Source organism: Gymnoscopelus microlampas (assembly GCF_963454915.1).
Source record: "Gymnoscopelus microlampas genome assembly, chromosome: 16".
Lineage (NCBI taxonomy): Eukaryota > Metazoa > Chordata > Actinopteri > Myctophiformes > Myctophidae > Gymnoscopelus > Gymnoscopelus microlampas.
In genome coordinates, this window is record NC_139953.1 from 32,197,429 (window position 1) to 32,221,103 (window position 23,675).

General features: G+C 43.3%; 1 protein-coding gene across 2 annotated transcripts in view; it reads left to right on the forward strand.

Moving 5' to 3' along the window:
• The window catches only part of ptprk (protein tyrosine phosphatase receptor type K), a 135,705-nt gene that overhangs the window by 45,022 nt on the left and 67,008 nt on the right, over nt 1-23,675 (forward strand). For both annotated transcript variants that reach the window (XM_084082702.1, XM_084082701.1), the window contains exons 2-4: nt 6,047-6,169; nt 15,857-16,017; nt 17,443-17,553. In XM_084082702.1, coding sequence (XP_083938828.1) covers nt 6,047-6,169; nt 15,857-16,017; nt 17,443-17,553 — 395 coding nt within the window. The remainder of the gene's footprint in view (nt 1-6,046; nt 6,170-15,856; nt 16,018-17,442; nt 17,554-23,675) is intronic.

Sequence of the window (23,675 nt, forward strand, 5' to 3'; positions counted from 1 at the left end):
TTTAAAAGTAGTTAAGTATTCAAAAGTATATTACATTTTCCTTTTAATAATTCTATCGATGTGTTGCTGAATTGAAATTGAGACATTTTGTAAAAGAAGTCAAAGATTTTCCAGAAACAGAAACTATCAATAATTGTGAAAATAGCCGATCTATAAGCTCACAGCGCGTGGCGATGCGACGTGCCGTGAGCTTGTAGATCATCTATTTTCACTACATTTGAAATAGGGCTCAAGTGGTTAATTCGTAATGTACTGGAGTGAAATCTGTCTTTGCTATGTAGGGTAGTGAAAGTCCCCTAAAAAGTCCCGAAGTATCCAAAAATACACATATTCAAGTAAAGTAACACATGTACTTTGTTACTCATGTAACATTGGCGTCTGTGACTCATTGTGATTTGATTCCAGTAGAGGTAACAGAACTGTTTTCCTCATTATTTGGCAACGTGCAGTCGTGCACAGACCGTCAGGTTTGTGCGGTGGTGGTGATGTTGGCAGGACATTGAGTGAAGGAAATGTTAACCGCGAGCATGGGCCAAAGACAGACGTGTCTGTTGTGCATTTCACACATAATATTTAGATTAAGCAGACCCTGCTTTTCGAATGGAAAACTTTGGAAATAACATTATTTTTTTCTCCTTCATTTTGTTTTGGTTAACTTATTATTTGGTTGACATACCCAGGTGTTTTGGTGTGTTAACAGCTGATAGCGGTGAGAATGTTTTTTATCAGAGTGGCTCAGAACAGAGGAGAGGATTGAGAAATGTTTTTGAAACGAAAGCATTCAGGAAGAATATAACAGAAGGGCACAGTGCATTCCTTCATTGCTACAGACCAGTGGTTCCCAAATGGTGTGCCGAGGCACACTGCTGTGCCCTGAGACAAGTTGCCTTGGGATTTTGTGACAACCATACCCCCCCAAAAAAGCACAATTGTGCTTTTCTTTTTTAATTCACTGTATCAGTACATTTCCTAATACAGAAGCAATTTCTATCCTCAAAACATATTTCAATATGACATCCCTATTTGAAATGTGCAAATAGCCGATCTACAAGCTCACAGCGTGTCGCGATGCAACACGGTGTGAGCTATTTGAAAGATATTTGCTTTTTTTAATTTAAGTGGGTAAGCTTTTAGAGAGGATAACATGTGTTATGGAGGGCAGCTATTCACCATGAATATGAATACAACTTGCCCGTTTGTGTGCCTTGAACACAAAAAGTTAGAAAACCACTGCAATAGACAAAGCAAAATAGCCTTTGCCATCACTGCCAGTGTATCACAACACAGCAGAGAGGAATGCTGGGAAGATAGTGCCATGCAAGACATACTGGTGCCAATGCATTAAACATACTCATTTTATACCTGTAACTTTCCACTGCTTGGTATGCAACGACGCAAAAACCAAGAAATAGCATCATATCGTTTTCAGACAGAAACCTTGTATCTCCATCTTTCTTTTTATTTTTTTCGTAAATGAATGCCCTACTTCATTGTACAAGATTGTCCCACAAACCTGGTGAAAATAGCCGGTCTACAAGACACATTGTGAACTTGTAGATATTTTCACTATTTTAAAATGTTTTTGAAATAATAATAAAAAAGTAAAAGTTTTGGACATACAAGGTTTCCATCCGACAGCAACCATATACAGTATAATGACTTGATGCTCCCTTTGAGCGTAAGTATCACTGAACACGATCTTCTACCAAGGCTGATTGCTTTTCTTAACTACAGAGAGGTGTGTTTGTGTGTGTGTGTGTTGGGGGGGGGGGGGTTTGTTGACAAATGAAACCAAACAAGGTGCTGTCTTCAGCTGCTGAAGTTCAGCGCTATGCCTTGGCAGGAAGTATCCCAAGGCTAAATGTTTCTGCACTCGTACAAACAAGGCCTGAGTGTCCCTGAATGTTCCGCCACTTAGACCACTAAACAAAGACATTTTCTAAAACGCTGAACTCAAAAGGGAAAATGTTTGTGCTCCACCTTTATGTGAACTCCGGGTTTAATGCTTGCCACGAAGGCTAAAAGGGATCTGTTCATGCTTAACTTGAACCTTGGTAAATAAGCTTGCTAATCGACTCGCCAATTATGCAGATTTGCCATTCGTGTTTCCAGTATTTTATGCACCACGACGGTGCTTTTGTATGGAAAACATGGGCCAGCACGAATCCCCCAAAGCCATTTGCCTAAAAGTCTGTGAAGTCCTTTTAAATGTTCCTCCTCTGTTAAACCAAGGTTGAATGTTTTCTGTCTGGCTCGCCGAGGAATCCTTTAGAATTAATCGGGAAAGAAAATATATGAATGTCTCTCTCTCTCTCTCTCTCTCTCTCTCTCTCTCTCTCTCTCTCTGGTTTGTAGATGGAGTGTTTCTTGGACTTATTCCCATCACCATTTTGTTAGCTTACTGTGTTTGTTGACCGCTTGGGTGCTGTAGGCTGACCGACAGGCACATAGAGACACACACTCACCCACACACTGAGTTGTTAGTAACCCATGCAGAGGACTGCTTGACAACAAGATTTGCTCTGACATGGACCCTGTGGGAGACTAGGAGTCATGGGGTCTCCCCCCCCCTCTCTCTCTACAGTGGAAGTCAAAAGTTTGGACACGCCTACTCATTCAGGGCCTGATTCACTCCTGTGAACACTTGATGTTGAGATGTGTTTGTTACATGAACTCTGTGTGAAGCATATATTTGGGCTGTAATTTCAGGTGCAGTTATTTCGGTGATTTCTGAGGCCGGTAACTCTAGTAAACCTAGTATCCACTTCAGCAGAGGGAACTCTGGGTCTTGTGTGGCGGTCCTCACGAAAGCCATTTTCCTCATGGCACATTTCTATTTGCTTACGTCACAGTCTGTTAAAATACTGGTCGACACACACACACACACACACACACACACACACACACACACACACACACACACACACACACACACACACACACACACACACACACAATGAAAATGACATTACGGCTTGTTGCATTAAACATCAGTAGAACTCCATTCTATTCTATTCATCCACAATTGGGTTCAGACCACAACAGATCAGAGGGGGAAGCGTTGGCATCCTCTTAGGGTGCCGGGTGCCCTCCACATGCCCTCACCGTGACTGGAGGGAGCTCACCGTGACAAAAGACTTAATTGAATTGAAAAGAGAGTGAATGAAGAAAGGCTCGGATGAAAAGAAAGGGGAGCCAGGAGGAATGTGATCCACGGTGCTCCCCGACGGCTGTGGGGAGTCACAGACTAGCACCCCCGCCTGCAGGCGCGCACGCTGGCCCCGGTTTGATGTCGACTTGCTTCCCCTCCGGCGGGGACTGTCACCGGTTTGTGTCCCTCTCTCCTGCCTGAGCGCAGATCACAAGGAGGCTCCGCGCTGGCCCATCGCGCCTCTCCTCTCATCTCCTCTCCTCTCCAGTGTTGCCATGTCCGCTTATTATAAGCGACTTTGGGCTTCTTTTTCTTTTAAAGTTGCTTGTAAATATTGGGGAGTTGTTGTTGTGGGTTGCGTTTTTTTGGGTATACAGTAGTAGTATACAAAGTATACAGTATATATGTTTAATGTGCTCATGTGGCCTAGTCAATTCTTTTGGACTTATTGTCCTAGACCTGGTTGCTTATTTCTCTCACAAAAGCTGGCAACACTGCTCCTCTCCTCAAAGTCAGAGGAAGGCGGCACAACAGCTGGGTTGAGGACACAGCTAACAGATCTGTGGCTCGCTAAAACACCACACTATCCACCTGTTTCCTAGGCTTTTCACTGTGTTCCACTTCCTGTCTTTTGATCCAATGAAATCCAATGAAACCGGTCAGATGACTGATGATATCCAATGAAATCCGACAGGAAGTGGAAAACACACAGCCAAGAAACAGGTGAATAGGAGCTTCATACAGCTGCTTGTCAACAGGGCTGTGCTGCCCTCACAAATTCTCTAAACCAGGGTTTCTCAAAGTTGGTTCCAGGGCTGCCGCAGAATACTTTGATAATATTTGGAATTGATCAATATCACTTCAGTTTAACCACTTTAACCGTAACCCTCTATCCTTAGTCAAGCTGCCCTGAGATGCTTAGTGCGTTCTTTTTTCATGTACACCAAATCTCTTCACCAAAAAAAGTAGATCTACAAGCTCACAACGCATCACAAAGTGACACGTTGTGAGCTGGTAGACTGGCTATTTTTGGTGAATGTTACCACAAGATTAGGGATCCTCGGGTTCAAGTGGTTATAAACATCAAGTACTGTAGAAAGTTATTTTCAATCTGTCCTACTGTAAAACTGAGATTCTCTCAACTTTTCCTGGTGACATACTGCATTACTGAATTACATATTTACGTCCGGTAATATAAATGTACGGTGCCATAAAGTAACAATGTCGTTCAGGGGTGCCGTGGATGAAAACCTTATTTACTGGGGTGCTCTGAGCCAAAAAAGTTTGACAACCACTACTCTAAACTAAACTGCACAGTATAGGCTATACTTCCACATTTTGTTACAAGGAAGGGTGCTTCCCTTCCTTGTAACAAAATGTGGAAGTACATTGGAGTGGTTCATAATTGTCCTGTACTCTGAATATTGTCAATAGGATGATATTTTAATATAGTTTGTACTGTATATAGACTGTCGCCTGGGCATTTGTGGTATGCGCAAGGTATTGCTGTGCCGTAGGTCGCTAGCCCGAGTTTGATTATAGAGGGCATGCCTATTTGGTCTGTGTATGAAGCTTTCACAATAATTAATAATCCAAGCATTGATTAATGCAGTATATTAGTAAAAGGTTTATTTTACAGTGTTGTCCACTTCCAGGTAGTTGGTACATTTCTAAATGTACCATTTTTGGTAAATTGACAGTAAGCTATGGCCAACACTTCATACTAGACTACATCACAGTATATATATTATATATAGACGCACCCGCTGGTCGTTTGTGTGCTGTCAGTACAGAGTAAAACATGGTCTTGAGAGGATAGCTGTTTGACCAACAAGCATCTTGATTCATATGACTGTGGAGTCCACCAGCTATATCACTCCCAGCTATAGCATCCACCATGAGCCACACGCTGCTGCTAGGTAGATGAATCAGCTAGCTAGCAGTAGACAGCAGGCTGTTCCTGTCAGCCATGTATATCGCTAAGCCAAGGCCAGTGTTGCCAAGTCTCCTTATTACAAGCGACTTTGGGCTTTTCTGTAAAGTCGCTTGTGAATATTGGTGGTTGCGTTTTTCTGTGTGGGGCCAAATACATACTCATTTGGGGGTCCTTGATATGAAAATGTTTGAGAACCACTGCTCTTAAGCAACATTAGACCGAATGACCTGCCCCTAGTCACTTATTTTGGGCTTGTTTTCATAGACCCGGTTGCTTGTTTCTCTTGCAAAATATGGCAACACTGGCCAAGGCCCATATCATTGCAAGTTGATTCGTTCAGCTAGCCATTAGCGACATGTGATGTCTCTCTATATTAGGGCCGTTTCCTGCTGCTAGCTCACAAGTGATTGGCCCCGGGCCGTGGTGATGGGCTCAGATGATTGGCTGAAGGGAACGATGGTTTAGTCAGAGGTGACTGGTATTGACCTGGAGTGATGTCTGTCTTGAGATTAGCCTGCAGGTGGTTTGCTAATGAGCACGCACACACGCACACACGCACACACACAGACACAGACACACATGCACGCACGCACACATACACACACACAAATACACAAAATAATCACAAACAAAGGAGTCGTTTGAGGAGGTGATGTCAGTCAGTCAATAAAAGAATCCATTCCAAATCCATTAGATAGCTAGATTGTAGATGTGGTCAATACAGACATCATTACATCTGGATGCGATGTGTGATGAAAGTACTGCCCATTATCTTTGACAGAGGGCTCTAAGATAATGTTTGGCAAATTAAAAATGTAACATCCACCACATATGCTAATGTCAGAGCGTGACTCTAAACTGTTACTTAAGAGATTAATATTAACAACGCTGTGATTTTTCTCTCCGCAACGTTCCTAATGCTTAATTCATGCTCCGTTCTTCTTTTTTTTCTGTTGTAGGAAGTTGCACGTTTGACGAGGGCTTCGCCCAGTGTGATTACCAGCAGGACCCCTATGATGACTTTGACTGGACGCACATCAGCACCCAGGAGGTGCCATACATCTCCCCACACTTGCCACAAGGTGAGACTTTTATTCATTCTATACATCCATCACCCATTCATCCATCATCGCTCCAGTCGCCCAAGTGTTCCAAAATGCTTAGTCATCCATCCATCTATTTATCAGCCTAATCCTTCATTCATTCATCCCTCCGTCTCCCCGGCACACCTCCTTTCTTCATTTTCCTCTCCTCTCCTCTCCTCTCCTCTCCTCTCCTCTCCTCCTCAATCAGTTGTTTTTTCTGCAGGGTGATGATGAAGGGGAAATTAAATCTTTCTGCCTCAAGGCTGAGAGTCTAATTAACGGGATATGAGGTCGTTAATCAACGGCAGTGAACAGGGAAGGTTGCCTCCTTTACATGGTAGAACCAAATGTTACAACATGAGCCGGCTTTGCAACGGAGAGACTCTCGCCCACTTCAGTGTCACGACTGTGACAGTGGGAACGTTAACCACTGGCGAACCTATTTTGGGCATGTCATTATAGGCGAATATTTTCAAAAATGTAAAAAAAAAAAATCCAAAATAGCAGATGTACAAGTTCACAACGCATCGCATATTTTTGCTACTTTTGCCTGCTACCTTTCCTGCTACTTTAAGTGGTTAAAGGGATAGTTCACCCCCAAAAAATCACCCAGTGGAGACAAAAAACTAGGAATATCCATGAATTCAAGTCTATGGGGGGACTAATCGATAGAAAAAAAGTTATTTTGAAGGTGAACTATCCCTGTAAACCAGCTTCATAATATTCAAGTCACAAATGTTAAGAATCGTAGGAATTAAATGTCTAAAGCACTTGAACCCTAGTGTCCGCTGCGGGCGAACATTTGGCGAAAATAGCAGCGCTTTTGTGTAGAGATTAAAAAAAAGGACGGGACCAAGGATAGGCCCTTGGGTCAGTTAAGAATAATAGCTTTTAAATTGTTTAACTCCAATCCAGCATCGCTGCGCAAGAACCATAACGTCAGAACTTTGGCCCACGTCTTGTTTGCTGGTAAATGGCTGTACAGCATTTAGAATTTTTACAGCTTTAGAATGTTGCACTTTAACCCTAAGTGTCCCTGTTCTCAGGTGAACATTAAGTGAAAATAGCAGATGCATTGTGAGCTGGCACTTAGGCTATTTTCAGCAAGGATATTTAGTGTGGATGGGGGAAAAAAGTAGGGGCTCTAATATAGATGCCTGGTGGACTCCGGTCGAGTAAGACTACAAGTTGGTTACAAAGTTCTAACCATAGCATGGGTCAAGATATTAACGTGTTTTCTTCAGAATTCACTCACTGAAGAACTGAAGAATGCCACTTGGTTGGCATTCTTCAACATAATCCCATAATCTCAGTCCCATCTGAATATCACAACTCTCTCTTTCTCTCTCTCTCTCTCTCTCTCTCTCTCTCTCTCTCTCTCTCCTTCTTTCCCGTTATCTCCTCTCCTCTCCTGTCGTCTCCTCCGCTCTCCCCTTCTCTCATGGAGGATTAAAATGGTATCACTTTGTTACCATGACAATATATCAGCATTATTTATCTCCCATGCTTATCATGGTGACAGCCCAGCCCGGCTGACATTTAGAGAAAGGTTCAGTTCAACACCAGGCCCCTTAACACACACACACACACACACACACACACACACACACACACACACACACACACACACACACCGCTCCCAATGTAGCCTCCCATAATGCTTTCTGATGAGCTTTAGTCTGCCTCTATATTGGAGTGTGTGTGTGTGTGTTGGCGGGTTAAATGCTTTGCCCAAGGGCACATGGGGCAGGATCTGGCATTTAGGGCTATTAATGCCGGTGGAGCAAAGGCAGTATAGGGCCGGTGGACTGGGCAGTTTCGATAGGCGTCGATGGCGTAAACAATCAGATGTGTCTGGCATTTACCAGAGCAGCAGATGCCAGAGCCATGGACAAGGTATTTAGAGGAGTGGGTGTCTAGGGGGGGGTTAAATGCCTTGCCCGGGGGGAGACGAAGGCTCCTGCCTGCTTTGTGTTAATAATGTCATCACAGCATGGGGGGGGGGGTTGGTTCCCGGAGGGTTGTGGGATAGATGCTTGGAGGTATTCAGTGCCCTGCCCTGCCCTTCAGGGACAGGCATGGAGGGGTTGGATGGTGTGTGAGAGGGAGGGTTAAACCACATACCTACTGCTGACTACTGGATTGTGTGATTGCGCGTATCGGTCAAGTAAAGTTCGGACAGGGCTTGTTTTAAAACCTACAGTGAATTCCTCTGCGTTGACCATTACAGGGTCATTTGAGGGTCATTTTTACACTCTCAGAGCTTAATTAACCACATTAAGCCCTGGCGTAATATGTTATTGTAGCTTGTTATTTATCGTACGATTAAGGGCTCCATCACATAAACCTTAGCGTTTATTCTGGGCATGTCATTCGTTGAAAGTACACAAGCACACAAGCAGGCCGCTACGATTGGGTTCTGGCTTGGTTCAATGGAACTAACGACTAACGTAGTATACTTTATGTTCCTATTTATCAGTATCACAATGAAAACTCATTTGGTTTTCAAGAAACATTTAATATTAACCCATTGAGACCTGGAACTGTCTCATTTTTAGATTTGAGCTAAAAAGCATTATTTTACACTTTGGCTATTCAAAAATAGCAGAGCTCATAGCGCTATTTTTGAAAAATCATGAAAATATGTGCAAATCTTATATAAATATTTTTTAAAGCGAACATTTTAACTCAAATCTTTGCTTCTGGGTGTCCCTGGAACAAAATATTTTGATGGGGGTCCGCGGCCAAATACATATAATTTTGGGGGTCCTTGACATGAAAAAGATTGAGCACCACTGATACAGAAACAAACGTTTTTCAGAATACTGTTGAGATTTAGGAGACATGTAGAATCGGCTTCAGGTCTCAATCGGTTAATGTTGCAATGTGTGAAAGGATTCTATTTGGGAGGTTGTGGGTTACACTTAGAGGTGACGTACATGGCAAATAGTGGCCAAGGATTATTTATACAAATATATTTTTGTACCTCATCGCCCACGCTGTCGTCCCGGCTGCCAGTCCTCCTCCTCCTCCTCCTCCTCCTCCTCGCCTGAAGCCTGAAGGATATCGAGAGTGCAGGTCTGGGCTGGCAGTGTTTATGAAGGAAGATAAGAGTCTCTCTCCAATCTAATCTCTCTTGGGGGCTGGTGTTGGCACTACCCCGCTATGCCAGGGGGCTGGATGTTACTTTGGCGGGCCGAGTCGCTGAGGCTCAGCGGGGGGCTATAGCGAAATAGAGTGCTATCAGGGATGACGTCTTTTTTTTGTAGGGCAAGCCGGAACCATGGGTTCCCACTGCAGATTTATCTCAGGAATTATCTCGTCGCATAGAGTAAGAAAATAATCTCTGTAGCAAACAGATGATATTGACGTGTTTTGCTCAACAAAATGTTCTCCACAAATCCCGCGAAACAACACTTTATGATGATTGAAAAACAAGACGATCCGGCACTCAAGGTATAATGGAGGAAAAAGCCTTTATTATTAAAACAAGGCGACTGCCAACAGGCGAAATGAATACTGACAGACAGACCAAACTCATTAAATACTGTAGTCCGGGAACATGTGAGAACTGCTAAGCAATTAGACAATTAACAAATATCCAAATGTACATGTGGCCGTGGGTACATACTGTAGCAGTTGATAGATGGTAATTACATAGGTACAATCTATCCATCAGCAAATTTGAAGCCACATTAAACTCTACAGATTATTATTTTCGGTAGCGAGGCTGTTTAGGAATTGGAAGGTCGATGATTTTTGACCCTGGCCCAGTCTACAGTTTGTGTTGAAGTGTCCCTGAGCAAGACAGCCCTAAAGCTAACCCCTTGCACTCATCGGGGCCATCTTAACAGCCATCTTAGCAGCCATCAGCTGGGTGATGCTATTAAAAGCAATTTCCCCTCCCCCGGAGACCAGGACATACTCTCTACTCCCCAAAAAAATCTGCTGTTCCAGGGACCCCCCAGAAGCAAAGATTTGAGTTAAAAATGTTTGCTTGCATTTTTTAAAATATATTATATTCAAAGATTTGCACAACTTTTCACGATTTTTCAAAAATAGCAGATCTACAAGCTCATAGCGTGGCACCGAGTGCCGCGCTATGAGCTTGTAGATCTGCTATTTTTGAATAGCCAAAGTATAGAATAATGGTTAAAGTGGTTACGCACAGATGCGTTCCCGGTTTTCATGGATTAAATGAAGAATAATTTGTGGCACTCGGAGACAAATCAACATGACAACCAATTTTGTAGCACAGCACATAATATGAAAAACATTATTATTATTATTTTTTTTTTAATTAGCAGAAATCTGATCTCAGCCATATAAGTGGCTGCTTTCTTGGCCTCTGTGTCTTAACCACTTAAAGGACCACTTCACCCATTTTCAACCTTCATAATAATTAGTCCTCATTAATGCTCATTATAATATGGCACCATTTTTGTCTACTTGGGCTGTGGACGGTTCAGAAACCCGCCTACCAGTGACATCATCGGTAGGCAGGTTTGGTCATTTCAAACAAGTTTTCTTTCTTTCTTTTATTTCCTCCTTTTTTTAAATTAATGCGCAAACAATGGCTTCTATTATACCGTGCTGACTTTCCAGGAATAGAAAGCCTGCAGTTTCTATTAGCTTGGATTCCCCATCGATGATGTCACTAGTAGGTCTGTCCACAGCCCTACCCTGAGAGACACACAAAAAAAATATAATGAACATTAGTGAGGACCAATTATCTGAAGATAATTAGATAGAAAATGGGTGACGTGGCCATATACATAGTCGGCATATGACTGAGAAAATAGCAAAACTTTATTTTTTTACTTAAAAAAATAAATACGATTTAGCTGATCAACAAGCTCACTACACATCGTGAAGTGATGTGTTGAGCTTGTAGATCAGCTAAATTGTATTTCTTTTTTTAAGTTTCCCCAAAATAGAAACGCCAGTGTTCATGTGGTTAATGTCAGTGCTGCTAGATATATAGTAGTGCACCAGACATCTTGTTTTATGTTGTTTGCATTTCTATTGAAATAAATGAGGTGTTTGTTCTGTGACATATCTGGGTCTCAGCAGGGCTGATATGGAAGCTGTTTCAGCAGCATAATCCTACTCTTAACGTTAATATACTGTAACACGGATTCCTCCCAGCACAACTTGAGTCACGTCAGCGTGGGTAACACGGGGACGAGACTGCTAATATTTAGCTAACTAATCACTCTAATTAGCGGTAACATTTTGCAGCAGGCAGCGGTATGTTTCCGATAAAGGTTTTTTGTGTCGTGTCGTGTTGTGACATATCTGGGTCTCTAGACTGATGGGAGTATTTTTAGCGTACGACGTCTTGGCAGCCATCTTAAAGACGTTTCTCATGTCAGCCATCTTATGTCAGTGCCAAAAGAAAAGCTCTATTGAACCATCATGTATTAATTTAGTATTTTTAGTACTGAACATAGTAGTTTTGTGTATTATACTGGGCTGTGGGGAATGGAGATGTCATCAAAGAAGACAGTTGTTATTGGTGAAATAACTGATGTGCAATTGTGCATTGTCTCAAAGAGTCGTCTCTGTTTTGGGAGCACAAAACATAATCTGAAAACAAGTTTTTTTGAATGCACTAAATTACCACAGCTTTGTAAAATAGCATTTTAATTTAATATATACTGTATTATATATGATTATATTATTCCTTAGCATTTTTGTTTTTTTCCTTGGTCTTTTTTAAAGGCAAACAAAAAATCGACTGATGTTAGAACGATGTTGGTGTGTAGAGAGTGCTTCTCTAGACTGGTTCCAGCTTGGTTCCAGTCCACTTTGGAACTGGTCCATTTGAGAATCAGCGATAAACAGGCTCCCATTCAGAACCAGGATGTGGGATTAATCTGATGCTGCCATTGGCTGAGAGAGGGAGAGAGTTAGAGGGAGAGAGAGAGGGAGAGAGTTAGAGACAGAGAAACAGAAATAAAGAGGCCAATCCAATAAGTGGGTTACACTATTTGGTTTTGAAAAGCGTGCGTTTGTGTGTGTGTGTGTGTGTGTGTGTGTGTGTGTGTGTGTGTGTGTGTGTGTGTGTGTGTGTGTGTGTGTGCGTGTGCGCGCGCGCTGCATGTTCCAATTGAAGCCTGCTGTGCTAGTGTTCCATTCTGCTGAGAACGGGGTTTTTCACAGTGGATTAACGGAACAATGCACGATAACTCACCATTGTCTTACGAGCCATTGTATAGTCCCCTATCATATCCCCAATGCCATTATAATATGCAAATAGAATTAACCCACAGAACAAGACAAGGGAACGCTGTATGGGCGACTTTTACTCTCACCAGACATCCAATTAAATTAAAACAAACGCTTACTAGGCGGGATGGCAAAAATGACCACAACAGCTCGGTTTGCTGATGGGAGCTGTGTGTGTGTGTGTGTGTGGTTGACTGACATCAGGGGCTGTGCCACTCAGCATCGTCCCAGATTCTAATATACGGAGGTATTCCCAGTGGAGTATATCCTGCTGAGATAATTAAATACTAATAGAATTAACCAGCAGTATGTACAGTATAAGAACATGTATTGCACTTTTCCCCCCGTCTCCGCTAAGGGATCTACTCCCGTACGGGCAGGATGGAAGAGGAGAACAGAGGAGAGGAAAATAAATAATTTGATAGAGTAGAGAGGAAATCATTTGATAGAGTAGGAGGAAGAAGAGGTGAGTGATTTCAGAGGATTTGAAGTGGAGAAACAACGGAGGGAATTTAGAGATCTCTCCTCTCCTCTCGTTTGCTAGTGGTCTGTGCTAGAGGTTTCTGCAGTAGTTACTCCTTGAGAGTAAAAGGACAGAAGAAGGAGAATATCAGATTTCATCCCTTTTCATTTCACAAACATCTGTTGGAGATCCGAGCTGATTACCTAAACATCTGGACGGACTGAAGGACTGTCCTGTCATCGGCGGTTTGGCCCCCTCCCCACCTCTCCCCAGATGCTCTACCAGTTGGATCACGGTTTCCCCTGAGGCGGTTGTTGGAGCTGACATCCTGTCGTGTGTCACCCCCGTGAGAGATGACGTTGGTTCCACTCAGTTCGGTTGCCAATGTGAACTCAATCTTACGTTGGCCTTTTCAAACATGTGTCGGTGCAGGTTGAACTTCACTGATGGTACTGCATCGATGGCACGAATAGAACATTTCCAATACAATACCCCAGCCTTTAGATGAATGGGTCTTTCGTTACGCTTGTGTGGTGTTCTTGACTGGGCAGCATTTATGGGTTTATCATTAACAGTTTCAAATTGCAGTGGTGTAATTAATGGACACGGAATAGGCAGAATGTGGAGATCTAATTTTCTCGCAGGAAATTTCATGATTTCAGCCTCATCACCCCCCCCCCCCCCCCCCTTTTTTAATATTGACAGATACATAGTAAATCTGTTCATATCTATTAATTTCCTACCCAATTATCATCGGTGCAGAGGCATAAAACTCCATAATCAGTTGGCTCCCAATTTGCCATTACTGAGAAGACATCGGGGGCTGACATCAGCTAGTCTTAAGACAGGAGCCCCCCCAGCCCCCCCTCTGCGCCGCCCTGCTGTGGTCTTTCTCCAGAGGCAGGTGTGCCCCCCCCCCTTATTTACTGAGGAAATCTTTTGCTGAGCAAGCATGTTTTTTTTTTCTTCCCCCCAAGTTACATCCTGCTTCACTACCACACAGTTCCTCATGTTCACACACCTGGGAACTACGCAGTGTAACCATGGTCTGCTACGACTGTCAAACTTCACCTGAACCACAACCACCGGGTGCCAAATACATCATTTTGGGGGTCCTTGACATGTAAAAGTTGGAGCACCACTGATATAGCAACATACTGTTAGGATTTAGAAAACATTTTTAGATATGTATTTGGCCGCGGACCCCCATCTCAAAATGTTTTGTTCCATATATTAAAAGATTTGCCATCATTTTCAAGATTTTTCAGTTGTATTTATTTTTGAATAGCCAAAGATATCTAAAAATTACACAGATGCGTTCCCGGATTGAATAGGTTAAACAAATATTGAGGATGGCTGCTATTCAGCTGAAATCATGAAGTGTCGGTAAGGTAACAAAATATATTTCATCACCTTCATTAAACCAAACCCTATATACGCTGACCAGTGTTCCCCAGGGCTCTATACTATGTACGCTAGTATTTCCCTCTAGCCAATCTACTCTACAACAACTTGTAGAACTGCTATTTTCGCTGAATGTTCGCTGGATTTTAGTGTTAATGTGGTTAAATTGGTGTGAGTGAGTGGAATGTAGAAACAAGATGATGAAGGAGGGAGGCCAGGGCAAACTGAGTGATTAAAAGTAGAGGAGGAGAGAAGCAAATGAAAGACTTTAGCCGAGCCAAATACATCTGGACCTCTTCTCTTCTCCTTCTCTTCTCTTCTCTTCTCTTCTCTTCTCTTCTCTTCTCTTCTCTTCTCTTCTCTTCTCTTCTCTTCTCTTCTCTTCTCTTCTCTTCTCTTCTCTTCTTCCCATATACAGGCTAACAATTTAACAGTCTCCCAATCATAGACAATAAAGGAGAAACATGAAGAGGTGTGTGTGTGTGTGTGTGTGTGTGTGTGTGTGTGTGTGTGTGTGTGTATACGTGGAAGGGAGGGAGCTCTTGTAGACTAAGCACAAAAGAATGGAGGATGGGGGGGGGGTTACAGGGAGGAAAACCACTGATAGAGTGATGAAGTGAAACGCGGCTCAGCATTTTTTCACCGTGACGAGAAACGCACCGCTTGGAACAGACGATGTCAGAGAGAGGACAAACCCAGGGAGGAACCTAAGAAAACAGAGAAGAGATGGGGGGGGGGCTCCATTATCAGATGGCTTACAGATGGTCGTTCTCTTCTCAAACTGACCAGCAGCAACCAGGAAGTCAAAGCTGTGACTCCCCACAACAGGCAGAATGGAAAGTGCTTTATTGTGAATCCTGCTGGGGCCCCCACAGTCACAATGTTCCACATGAAACGCTCCTCTGCGGTTGTTGGACCAGAACAGTGGTTCTCAACCTGTGGGCCGGGGCCGTGAGGATATATTGCAAGTGATAATATGACATTAATATTAACAATTTTAAAAATGTATTTATATATAGGCCTATCTATATATACATATAGTATATATTAAAATGTCATGACATTTCTTCTTTAAAACCTTGAAAATGTTGTTTCCATTGTGATACTGATAAATATGGAACTTATTGGAAGTAAACTACGTTGGCTCCGTTTATCTAAACCGGAACATTGAAATAAACATGCTCTGTAAATGCACAGAGATGATCAAATGTAAGCCGGATCCTTCCTGCCTCAGACATACATGGCTCAAATCCTGCCGACCATCCTGAGAGATTCGTCATACAAGGTCGCAGGTTCAATCCCGCCAGTGTATCCATGAGTCCCTTTTTGAAGTGTCTATATTTGGCATAAGACGGAGTGAGTGAACCCTCACCTGCTCAATGCATTCCAAGTCTTTCTAGTTTAGTGCATTTGCTAACTACTTAACCGGTTAGACTCTCTATAAACCGTACTTCGTGCGTTATTTTTCGATCTACACCAAATCTCTACGCCGGGTGAAAATAGCCTATCTACAATCATCCCCCCAGGGGTTCAAGTGGATAAATGTTTTGTATAATCTGTTATCCATTCTCTCTGTCTACCTGCAGGTTCCTATATGTATGTGGACGTGTCCCAGTATGATGTTGGTGAGAAGGCCAGGTTTCAGCTGCCTGTCATGAAGGAGAACGACACGCACTGCATCGACTTCAACTATCTCCTCACCAGCCCTGATGGATCCAGTCCTGGAACGCTCAATGTTCTAGTCAAGGTATGAAGAACATTTACTGCCAGTCAGAGGTGTCATTTCAGAAAAGAAAAACAACTATATTTTGTCCAAAAAGCCCAATTTAAAAATATCCGATCTACAAGCTCGCAATGCATGGCGGCGCATTGTGAGATCTGCTTGAGATCTGCATTGTGTAGATCTGCTATGATTGCTATTCTTGGGGGGAAAAAAAGAAAGTCTTTGCGTACCTGCCCAAAATAGCGAATGAATGTATAGTTGCAGACAAGAAAACACGTCTAGAACAGATTGAGATGTACTCTTTTTTTTTGGGGGGGGGGGGGGGGGCTTTTCTGCCTTTATTTATAGTGTATAGTGGTGACAGACAGGAAACAGGGAGAGAGAGATGGGGAGAGACATGCTGCAAAGATCGTCGGGAACGGGACTCAAACCCGCGAGGCGCTGTCAGGCTACATTGGAGCCTAAGTGCCCGGACCGGGTACAGTTCCTCCATGGTGCCTCCGGCTTGGTGGCCACTCCCAACAAACACAAATGCCCATGTTTGTGGGTGGGAGACTGCACTAGAGACACCTACTGGTTGGTTGGGGTGCCTGTTCCTCAGGGAGTGGAACTGGGAGGGATAGCATGTTCCTCCGCATGCGTTATGCCCTCCTGGTGAACCTCCTCACTGTCAGGTGAAAAGCAGCGACTGCCGGTGCGAGGAGACCCGTGGTTGTCTACACACCCTCCCCAGATCAACAGTAGGGGTTGACAGTGACAGGGACTGTTACATACATGAAGTGTCATGACTAAATTGTGAAGACAAAAGACAAAGACAAAACAAAACAACAAAAAACTCTTTATCAATAAAACTCAATATCACTTACAGTAAATTATTCTGATGTGAGGGTCTCACCGTAGAGGTTAAGCTTGAATTATACTTAGTCACGCTGTGGCACATTGTGAGCTTGTAGATCGTCTATTGTTGGTGCGCGACACCCGCATACAACTAAGTATAAGTCAGGCTTTCGTGTTTTACAGCTACAGCAGCTGTATGTGAGTGTCCCTGTCATCGGAGGATCTTGATGTAAGCCTGGACGTCTTGCAGAGCGTTCACTTACATCAGATAACACGCAGCTCGCTGTGTTTGATGATGACGCCATGATCAAACACCATGGCTGTTTACTTCATGCGCTGATCTGCTTTTCATCTGCAACCAGCACTGATTTTTTCTCCCGCTCTGCCCTGTTTTTCCTGCAGGATTTCACGTGTTTTGGAAACGCATTGAACTTGTCTGTCACTTCCAGTTTCACCGCATTCCCGATTCACTTTTTCCCCGTATAAGGGAACACAGGCACTTTTTGAGTGCATGCAGAAAATGCAACGGACCAGATGTTCTTTGGCACGCAGTGATGTTTAGTGTGTGGTGAGTGTGACTGCATAATCATTGCCTTATTGTCTCCTTTCTAGGTAAACAAGGGGCCCTTGGCTAATCCCATATGGAACGTCACATCCTACACTGGCAAAGACTGGCTCCGTGCTGAACTCGCCGTCTCTACATTCTGGCCTAATGAGTACCAGGTAACACTCAGATAATAATGATAATAATAATAATAATAATAATAATAATAATAGATTGTGTAAGATCATTTGGATCCTGCTGCTTTTAGTACAATGCATGATGTGTATGTCTTTTGCAGTTGCATGGCACATGCAACACACAAGCACAACACACACATGCTGTGAGGCAGGAAGCTGATGTATTTATGTTGACTGATGCTCAGGAGGTGCCGATTAGGCTACACTGGGGAGGTTGTGTGTGTGTGTGTGTGTGTGTGTGTGTGTGTGTGTGTGTGTGTGTGTGTGTGTGTGTGTTTGTATAAGAGTGTGCAGGTTAATTCATGCTAATCTTCTCATATTTGCCTATCATGGTTCTGGTTCCTGTTATGCTCATTGCTGTTGCATTATGTCATACATCGTTTTCATTCTTCCACCGAAAATTGCAAAAGAAAACTGATTTCAATCTTGAGTCCCAAGATTCCTCCTCCTCTCTTGTCTAGCCTGTCTCTGTCAAACCCAAATGAGCCTCACTTGAACGGAATTCTTCACACCCTGTTGCTAAAGCAAATGTTGACAAACAACTTTAAGAGAATGAATGGTAACAGTATTGCAACATAATTAGGCAATAACTCAGTCCCAGGCAATCAAATGGCAAACAGCTGCAGCAGTCTAGATCTTTGACTAACAGTTTCAACATGTGTAAGAGGCCACGTACACATTATATGTGTGGCACGCACGCACACACGCACACACGCACACGCGCACGCAAACACACGCACTCACGCGCGCACGCGCGCACACACACACACACACACACACACACACACACACACACACACACACACACACACACACACACACACACACGGGGGAAGGAAGGGTTATGAAGTTGGACATAATTTGTAAAATTCAGGGAAATTATGTGTTAATATTTCATAGTAAGTACAAGGAAGAATGAAGTATAGCTCTGAGCAAAAACAATCTTTCTCTCTGTCTCTCTCTCCCTCCCTCCCTCTCTCTCCCTCTCTCTATCTCCCTCTATCTCCCTCTGTCTATATTTCGCTGCCCTGCCTCTGTCTGGTGTGTGTGTGTGTGTGTGTGTGTGTGTGTGTGTGTGTGTGTGTGTGTGTGTGTGTGTGTGTGTGTGTGTGTGTGTTGTCGTTCATCTGTTGGAGTGTCACTGCGGGGATCACAGTCAGTCATCTGGTCTTTCTAGTTTTGACAGTACACCGCTCATTAACATGATGTGTGTGTGTGTGTGTGTGTGTGTGTGTGTACAGTGCGGGAGGGGTTGTCTGTCTGTGTTGACAGATGTGTGCGTTGTGGGTGAGGTTATCAACTGAATGTAGTGGCACATTCACTCCCTCACGCGCACGCGCACACACACACACACACACACACACACACACACACACACACACACACACACACACACACACACACACACACACACACACACACACACACACACACACACACACACACACACACACACACACACACACACACACACACGCACACAGCCCAGAGATGTATATTTAGCACGGCGCAGGAAGACTGAAAGCATCCTTTAAGCTCAATGCCCCTTGGGGGACCAAGGAGGAGATCTAGCCAGAATTAAACTCGTGTGTCAACACGTTTTTAATTGGATATAATCGTCCTGATTGGCTGGGGCTGCCGTTAGTGTCTCAAGCTGCGGGGACGGGTTATTTAGATATGAAGTAAAGTAATGAAGCTATTATTTCATGTCCCGACGTGTTTTCCGTGTTGGCACTTCAGGTGGCGTCGTGATGAGAAGAGACTGTGTGTACACATGGGTACACCACGTTTAAAAGGCTCACGCACAATATTGTTGCTGTCGGCACAAACCTTACCTTTTGCTTTTTTTGTCATACAAGAGTGTCGCACAGAAGGAGTGAAAATAGCCAATCTACAAGTTCACAACGTGTCACAACTAGCCATTATTTTCTCTCTTGATTAATCGAACAATTGAGAGGCACATTTGTTTAAATTATTTTGTATTTTTTTATTTATATATGTAAACATTATTTTTATAATCCACTAAATCAAGTAGGCTGAATCTTGTCATACAACGGTGACATGCAAAAAATACTGAAAATAGCCTATCTATAAGCTCAATGCTTATGTGTCGCCGATGCGACACATTGTAAGCTTGTAGATCTGCTATTTTTGGTATATTTGAAAATGCGTGAAAATCTCTTATTTTAGGGGTTTCTTAAAACTATATATAGACTTTTTTAATCAATTACATCGATTAGTTAGATTAACTGATGCACCCATACTGCTACTGCCGGCATCAGGGGGAAAACCTCATAAAAGTGACACTTTTTCCTTTGACTATAAACTTGTCAAGGTCCTTTATGTGTTGGGTAAGTGCCTTGACCTCAGCCTGACCGCAGCCCAGTGAATCACTCATTTTCAATCTCAATACCTATTTGGTCACTCATTAATGTCACCACGGGCTCAATTTATCAGCTCACGGTCTGTTGGTCTGTTTGGCCTTTTTTTTAATGTATTTTTTTACAACTCATCAGTGATCAGCATTTTCCAGATCACTCCCAACGCACAGTAACAGCTGGACTGCATCCATCCTTCAACCTCGGCAGTCCACTCAAGAACGTTTGACTGCAGAGCCATCGCCCACTGAATACGTGGATTAAAGTCAGCATTTCTACTATGGAACCATGTTGCACAGCGAAAATAGCCTATCTACAAGCCCTGTAAATAGGCTATTTTCGGTTATTATCTTAAGATTAGAGCATTTTATGTGGTCAAACTAGCAACATGTTCAGAAGCATCTTCCATAAAACCCTGTTGGTCTCGGATATTTCATGAAAGCAAAGGTTACAGCCTCCAATCTGTGATTTCCTCACCTGGTAGCCGTACAAAAATGTCCAGTGAGTCGTGATAGTTTATTTTTCTCTAATCCATGTGAATGCGTATGGTCCTGTATTTAATGGTATAGCATATAAGGTATACTTAACCAACCGCTGGCGCAGAGGCTCAGGCAGGTTTGCTTTCTGGCTACGGTGTCTCCAGCTTGGCCAGGCACTCCACTGCACACAGTTGGCACAGTTGGCGTTCGCGGGTGGGAAGCCGGTAGGGGGTTGAGCCCTTGACTCCCACTGATTGGTCAGGGCGCCCGCTCAGTGGGGAGGGCATCTGGGAGAGGTAGCGTGAACCTCCACTTAAGCCCTATATCATTTGTCATGTGACAAATAGGGGAAATAGCCAATCAACAAGCTCACAGCGTGTCACATCGCGATTCGTTGCTATTTTTGCCAATCTACAGGGTTAAAGGTAGAGCAAGTTATATTTTTGTTGTTAAAATACATGTTAGATAGCTCTATATTCTGATAGTACTCATTGCTATAGAGTGTTTGTTCAGTAACTGGAATCTCCCTGTCTCTCCAGCTCTTTAGTAAACAGAAAATGCATTTTCAGGTCAGGATACCAATTTTATTAGTGAGAGAACTCACACAGGATACAGATTAAACAAGTGACATAGGAAGTGACGAAAGAAATGAACAGACACAATTGGAACCATGGAACGTGCATAAAATTGAAGCACTCTCTGATTGGCTGAAATGGCTGATTGGCTGAAATTGGAAACTCACCTGAAAATGTATACTTTTTAAAGGGCTGGAGAGACGGGGAGACTCCTGTTACTGAACAAACACTCTATAACAATGATGACTATCAGAATATAGCGCCATAACCGTTTTAAACAAAACAATACGTTTTGTTTTAACCAAAACATATCACTTACCCTACCTTTTAACCCATTAAGACCGGGAACCCATCTGTGTCATTTTAAGATTTCTTTGGCTATTAAAAAAAAAAAGCAGATATACAAGCTCATGTTCCCTGGAACACAATATTTTACAAATGTTCTAAAACGATATATATTCGTTAATCGTAAGATTTGCAAAAATGTTGACGATTTTACAAAAAGAGCAGAACTACAAGCTCATAGCAGTGCCGCACAATGAGCTTGTATATCTGCTATTTTTGAATAGCCCAAGAAATCTAAAATGACACAGATGCGTTCCCAGTCTTAATAATGGGTTAATGTGGTCCAGTCCTTCCGGTGAAACTCCTCCTCAGTCAGGTGAAAAGAAGCGGCTGGTGACTCCGTGTGCATCAGAGGAGAGAGTGGGTCGTCTACTACACCCACCACGGGACAACAGTGGGGGCTGACAGCAGGTTGACAGGGACCACGGTACACATGGGGGGAATTGGCAATGACTGAACTGGGTAGGAAAACAACAAACAGCTGTTCAAAAACAAAAAGAAATTCAAGTAGACGGAACATAAGGCATTCATGGGGCCGGTTCCATTCCTCCCAGGACCCCAGGTCCTGGCAGAGAGACATAGGGACGTAGACTCAGATGTGGCTTAGGAAATTGACCTCAAAAGAGTATGTGAGGGTTTTTACATCTGCTGTGACTGACACACACACACACACACACACACACACACACACACACACACACACACACACACACACACACACACACACACACACACACACACACACACACACACATACACACACACACACCCCAACCACACACACACACAGGCACATCAAGCACTCACGCTTTTTAAGGGGAGATGGAAATCAAGTAGCACATACAGTAGCTGTAGTGGTCGACAGACACACAGATAGATAGCAGGCAGGGCAGGCCGGACAGACAGACAAGGCAGGCAGGCAGACAGACAGACAGACAGACCGACCGACTGAAAGACAGATAGATAGATGAAGGTATTAAAAGTCAACTGATGCCTCCCTGCTTGGCTGTGAGCTCAGAGTGAAAGATGATAGGAGAAAGAGACAAGATAGATTGGTAGGAGAGGAGGCGAGAGAGAGAGAGCGTATGACAAGCGAGGGATGATGATAAGCTAAGGGTAAACAGTTCACGGCAGGTTTCCTTTTTACAGGTGATGAATGACAACAACGCTTCCTCTCTCTCTCTCTCTTTCTCTCTCTCTCCCCCCATCTGTCCTCTCTCTCTCATCTCTTACACCATCCTCTCCTCTCCTTCATTACGGTCCTCCTCGCTGAGTAAACACTGTCAGAAAACAGACAGACAGAAAGGAGAGGAGAGGTTGGGGGGGGGCGGAGACACGATGATGGAGGGGAAACAAAGAATGGGGGACAATGGAGGAGAAGTGACAGAAGGAGTTGAAATGACAATAAGGATTAATTCACTTTATTCATAATCCATGTGATAAGTTTTGATGGAATGGGCTTGTAGCTGTAATGACAACTATTATGTGATATGACCAATTCAGGATAAAAACTAAACAAAACAAAAAAACAAGGTTGAACACAATATAGTAATGGCAAAAAGACTGAGTTCACCACTTGAACCCTACAGTATACTTAGTTGACCCCCAGGGTTCTATACTAGGCACCCTTCTTTTTCCCTCTAGTCTTCATCAAATCTCTTTGCTGAAATAGTCAATCACAACGTGCTGTGGTGCGACACGTTGTGAGCTTGTAGAACGGCTATTTTGACTGAACGTTCACCCCAGAATAGGGATGCTAGGGTTCGTGGTTAATCTCAAGTAACCCCGAGGATTTTACTGCATAGTGTTTTTTTTAAACCACTTTAGGGGATTTGTGTGTGTCTCCGAAATATAAATATGCAAAGTCAATCAGTATGCTTAACGTCAAGCACAGATGCTTAACATCTGACATTTTGTACATATCATTGTACATTCAGTGGTTTGTTTTGAATGAAACGCTCAGGCAAAACCACTCTGCCTTATTATCCCCATGGGTGTCAATGCCCTCCCCCAACACGGATGAAGTGCCCTTGAGCAAGGCACTGAACCCCCAACTGCTCCAGTGGAGCTGCTCCATGGCCAACAGTATAGGTTTAAAACTGTGGCTGTACCAGGCAGTTCCCAGGTCTTAATGTGTGGGTGAATAAATGAAGGTTAAAAACTAATGAAAAAGACCATTATTTATCCTCACCACCAGGGCTTGCTTGACTGGGACAAAAAAAACAGCCCTGGCGTTTAATGCCTTCACCGGCCCACTTCTGACGTAGGGGGGGAAAGTGTCACACGTAACGTTGTTTTTCATCCCTGTGCTCATCACATTTCATTTT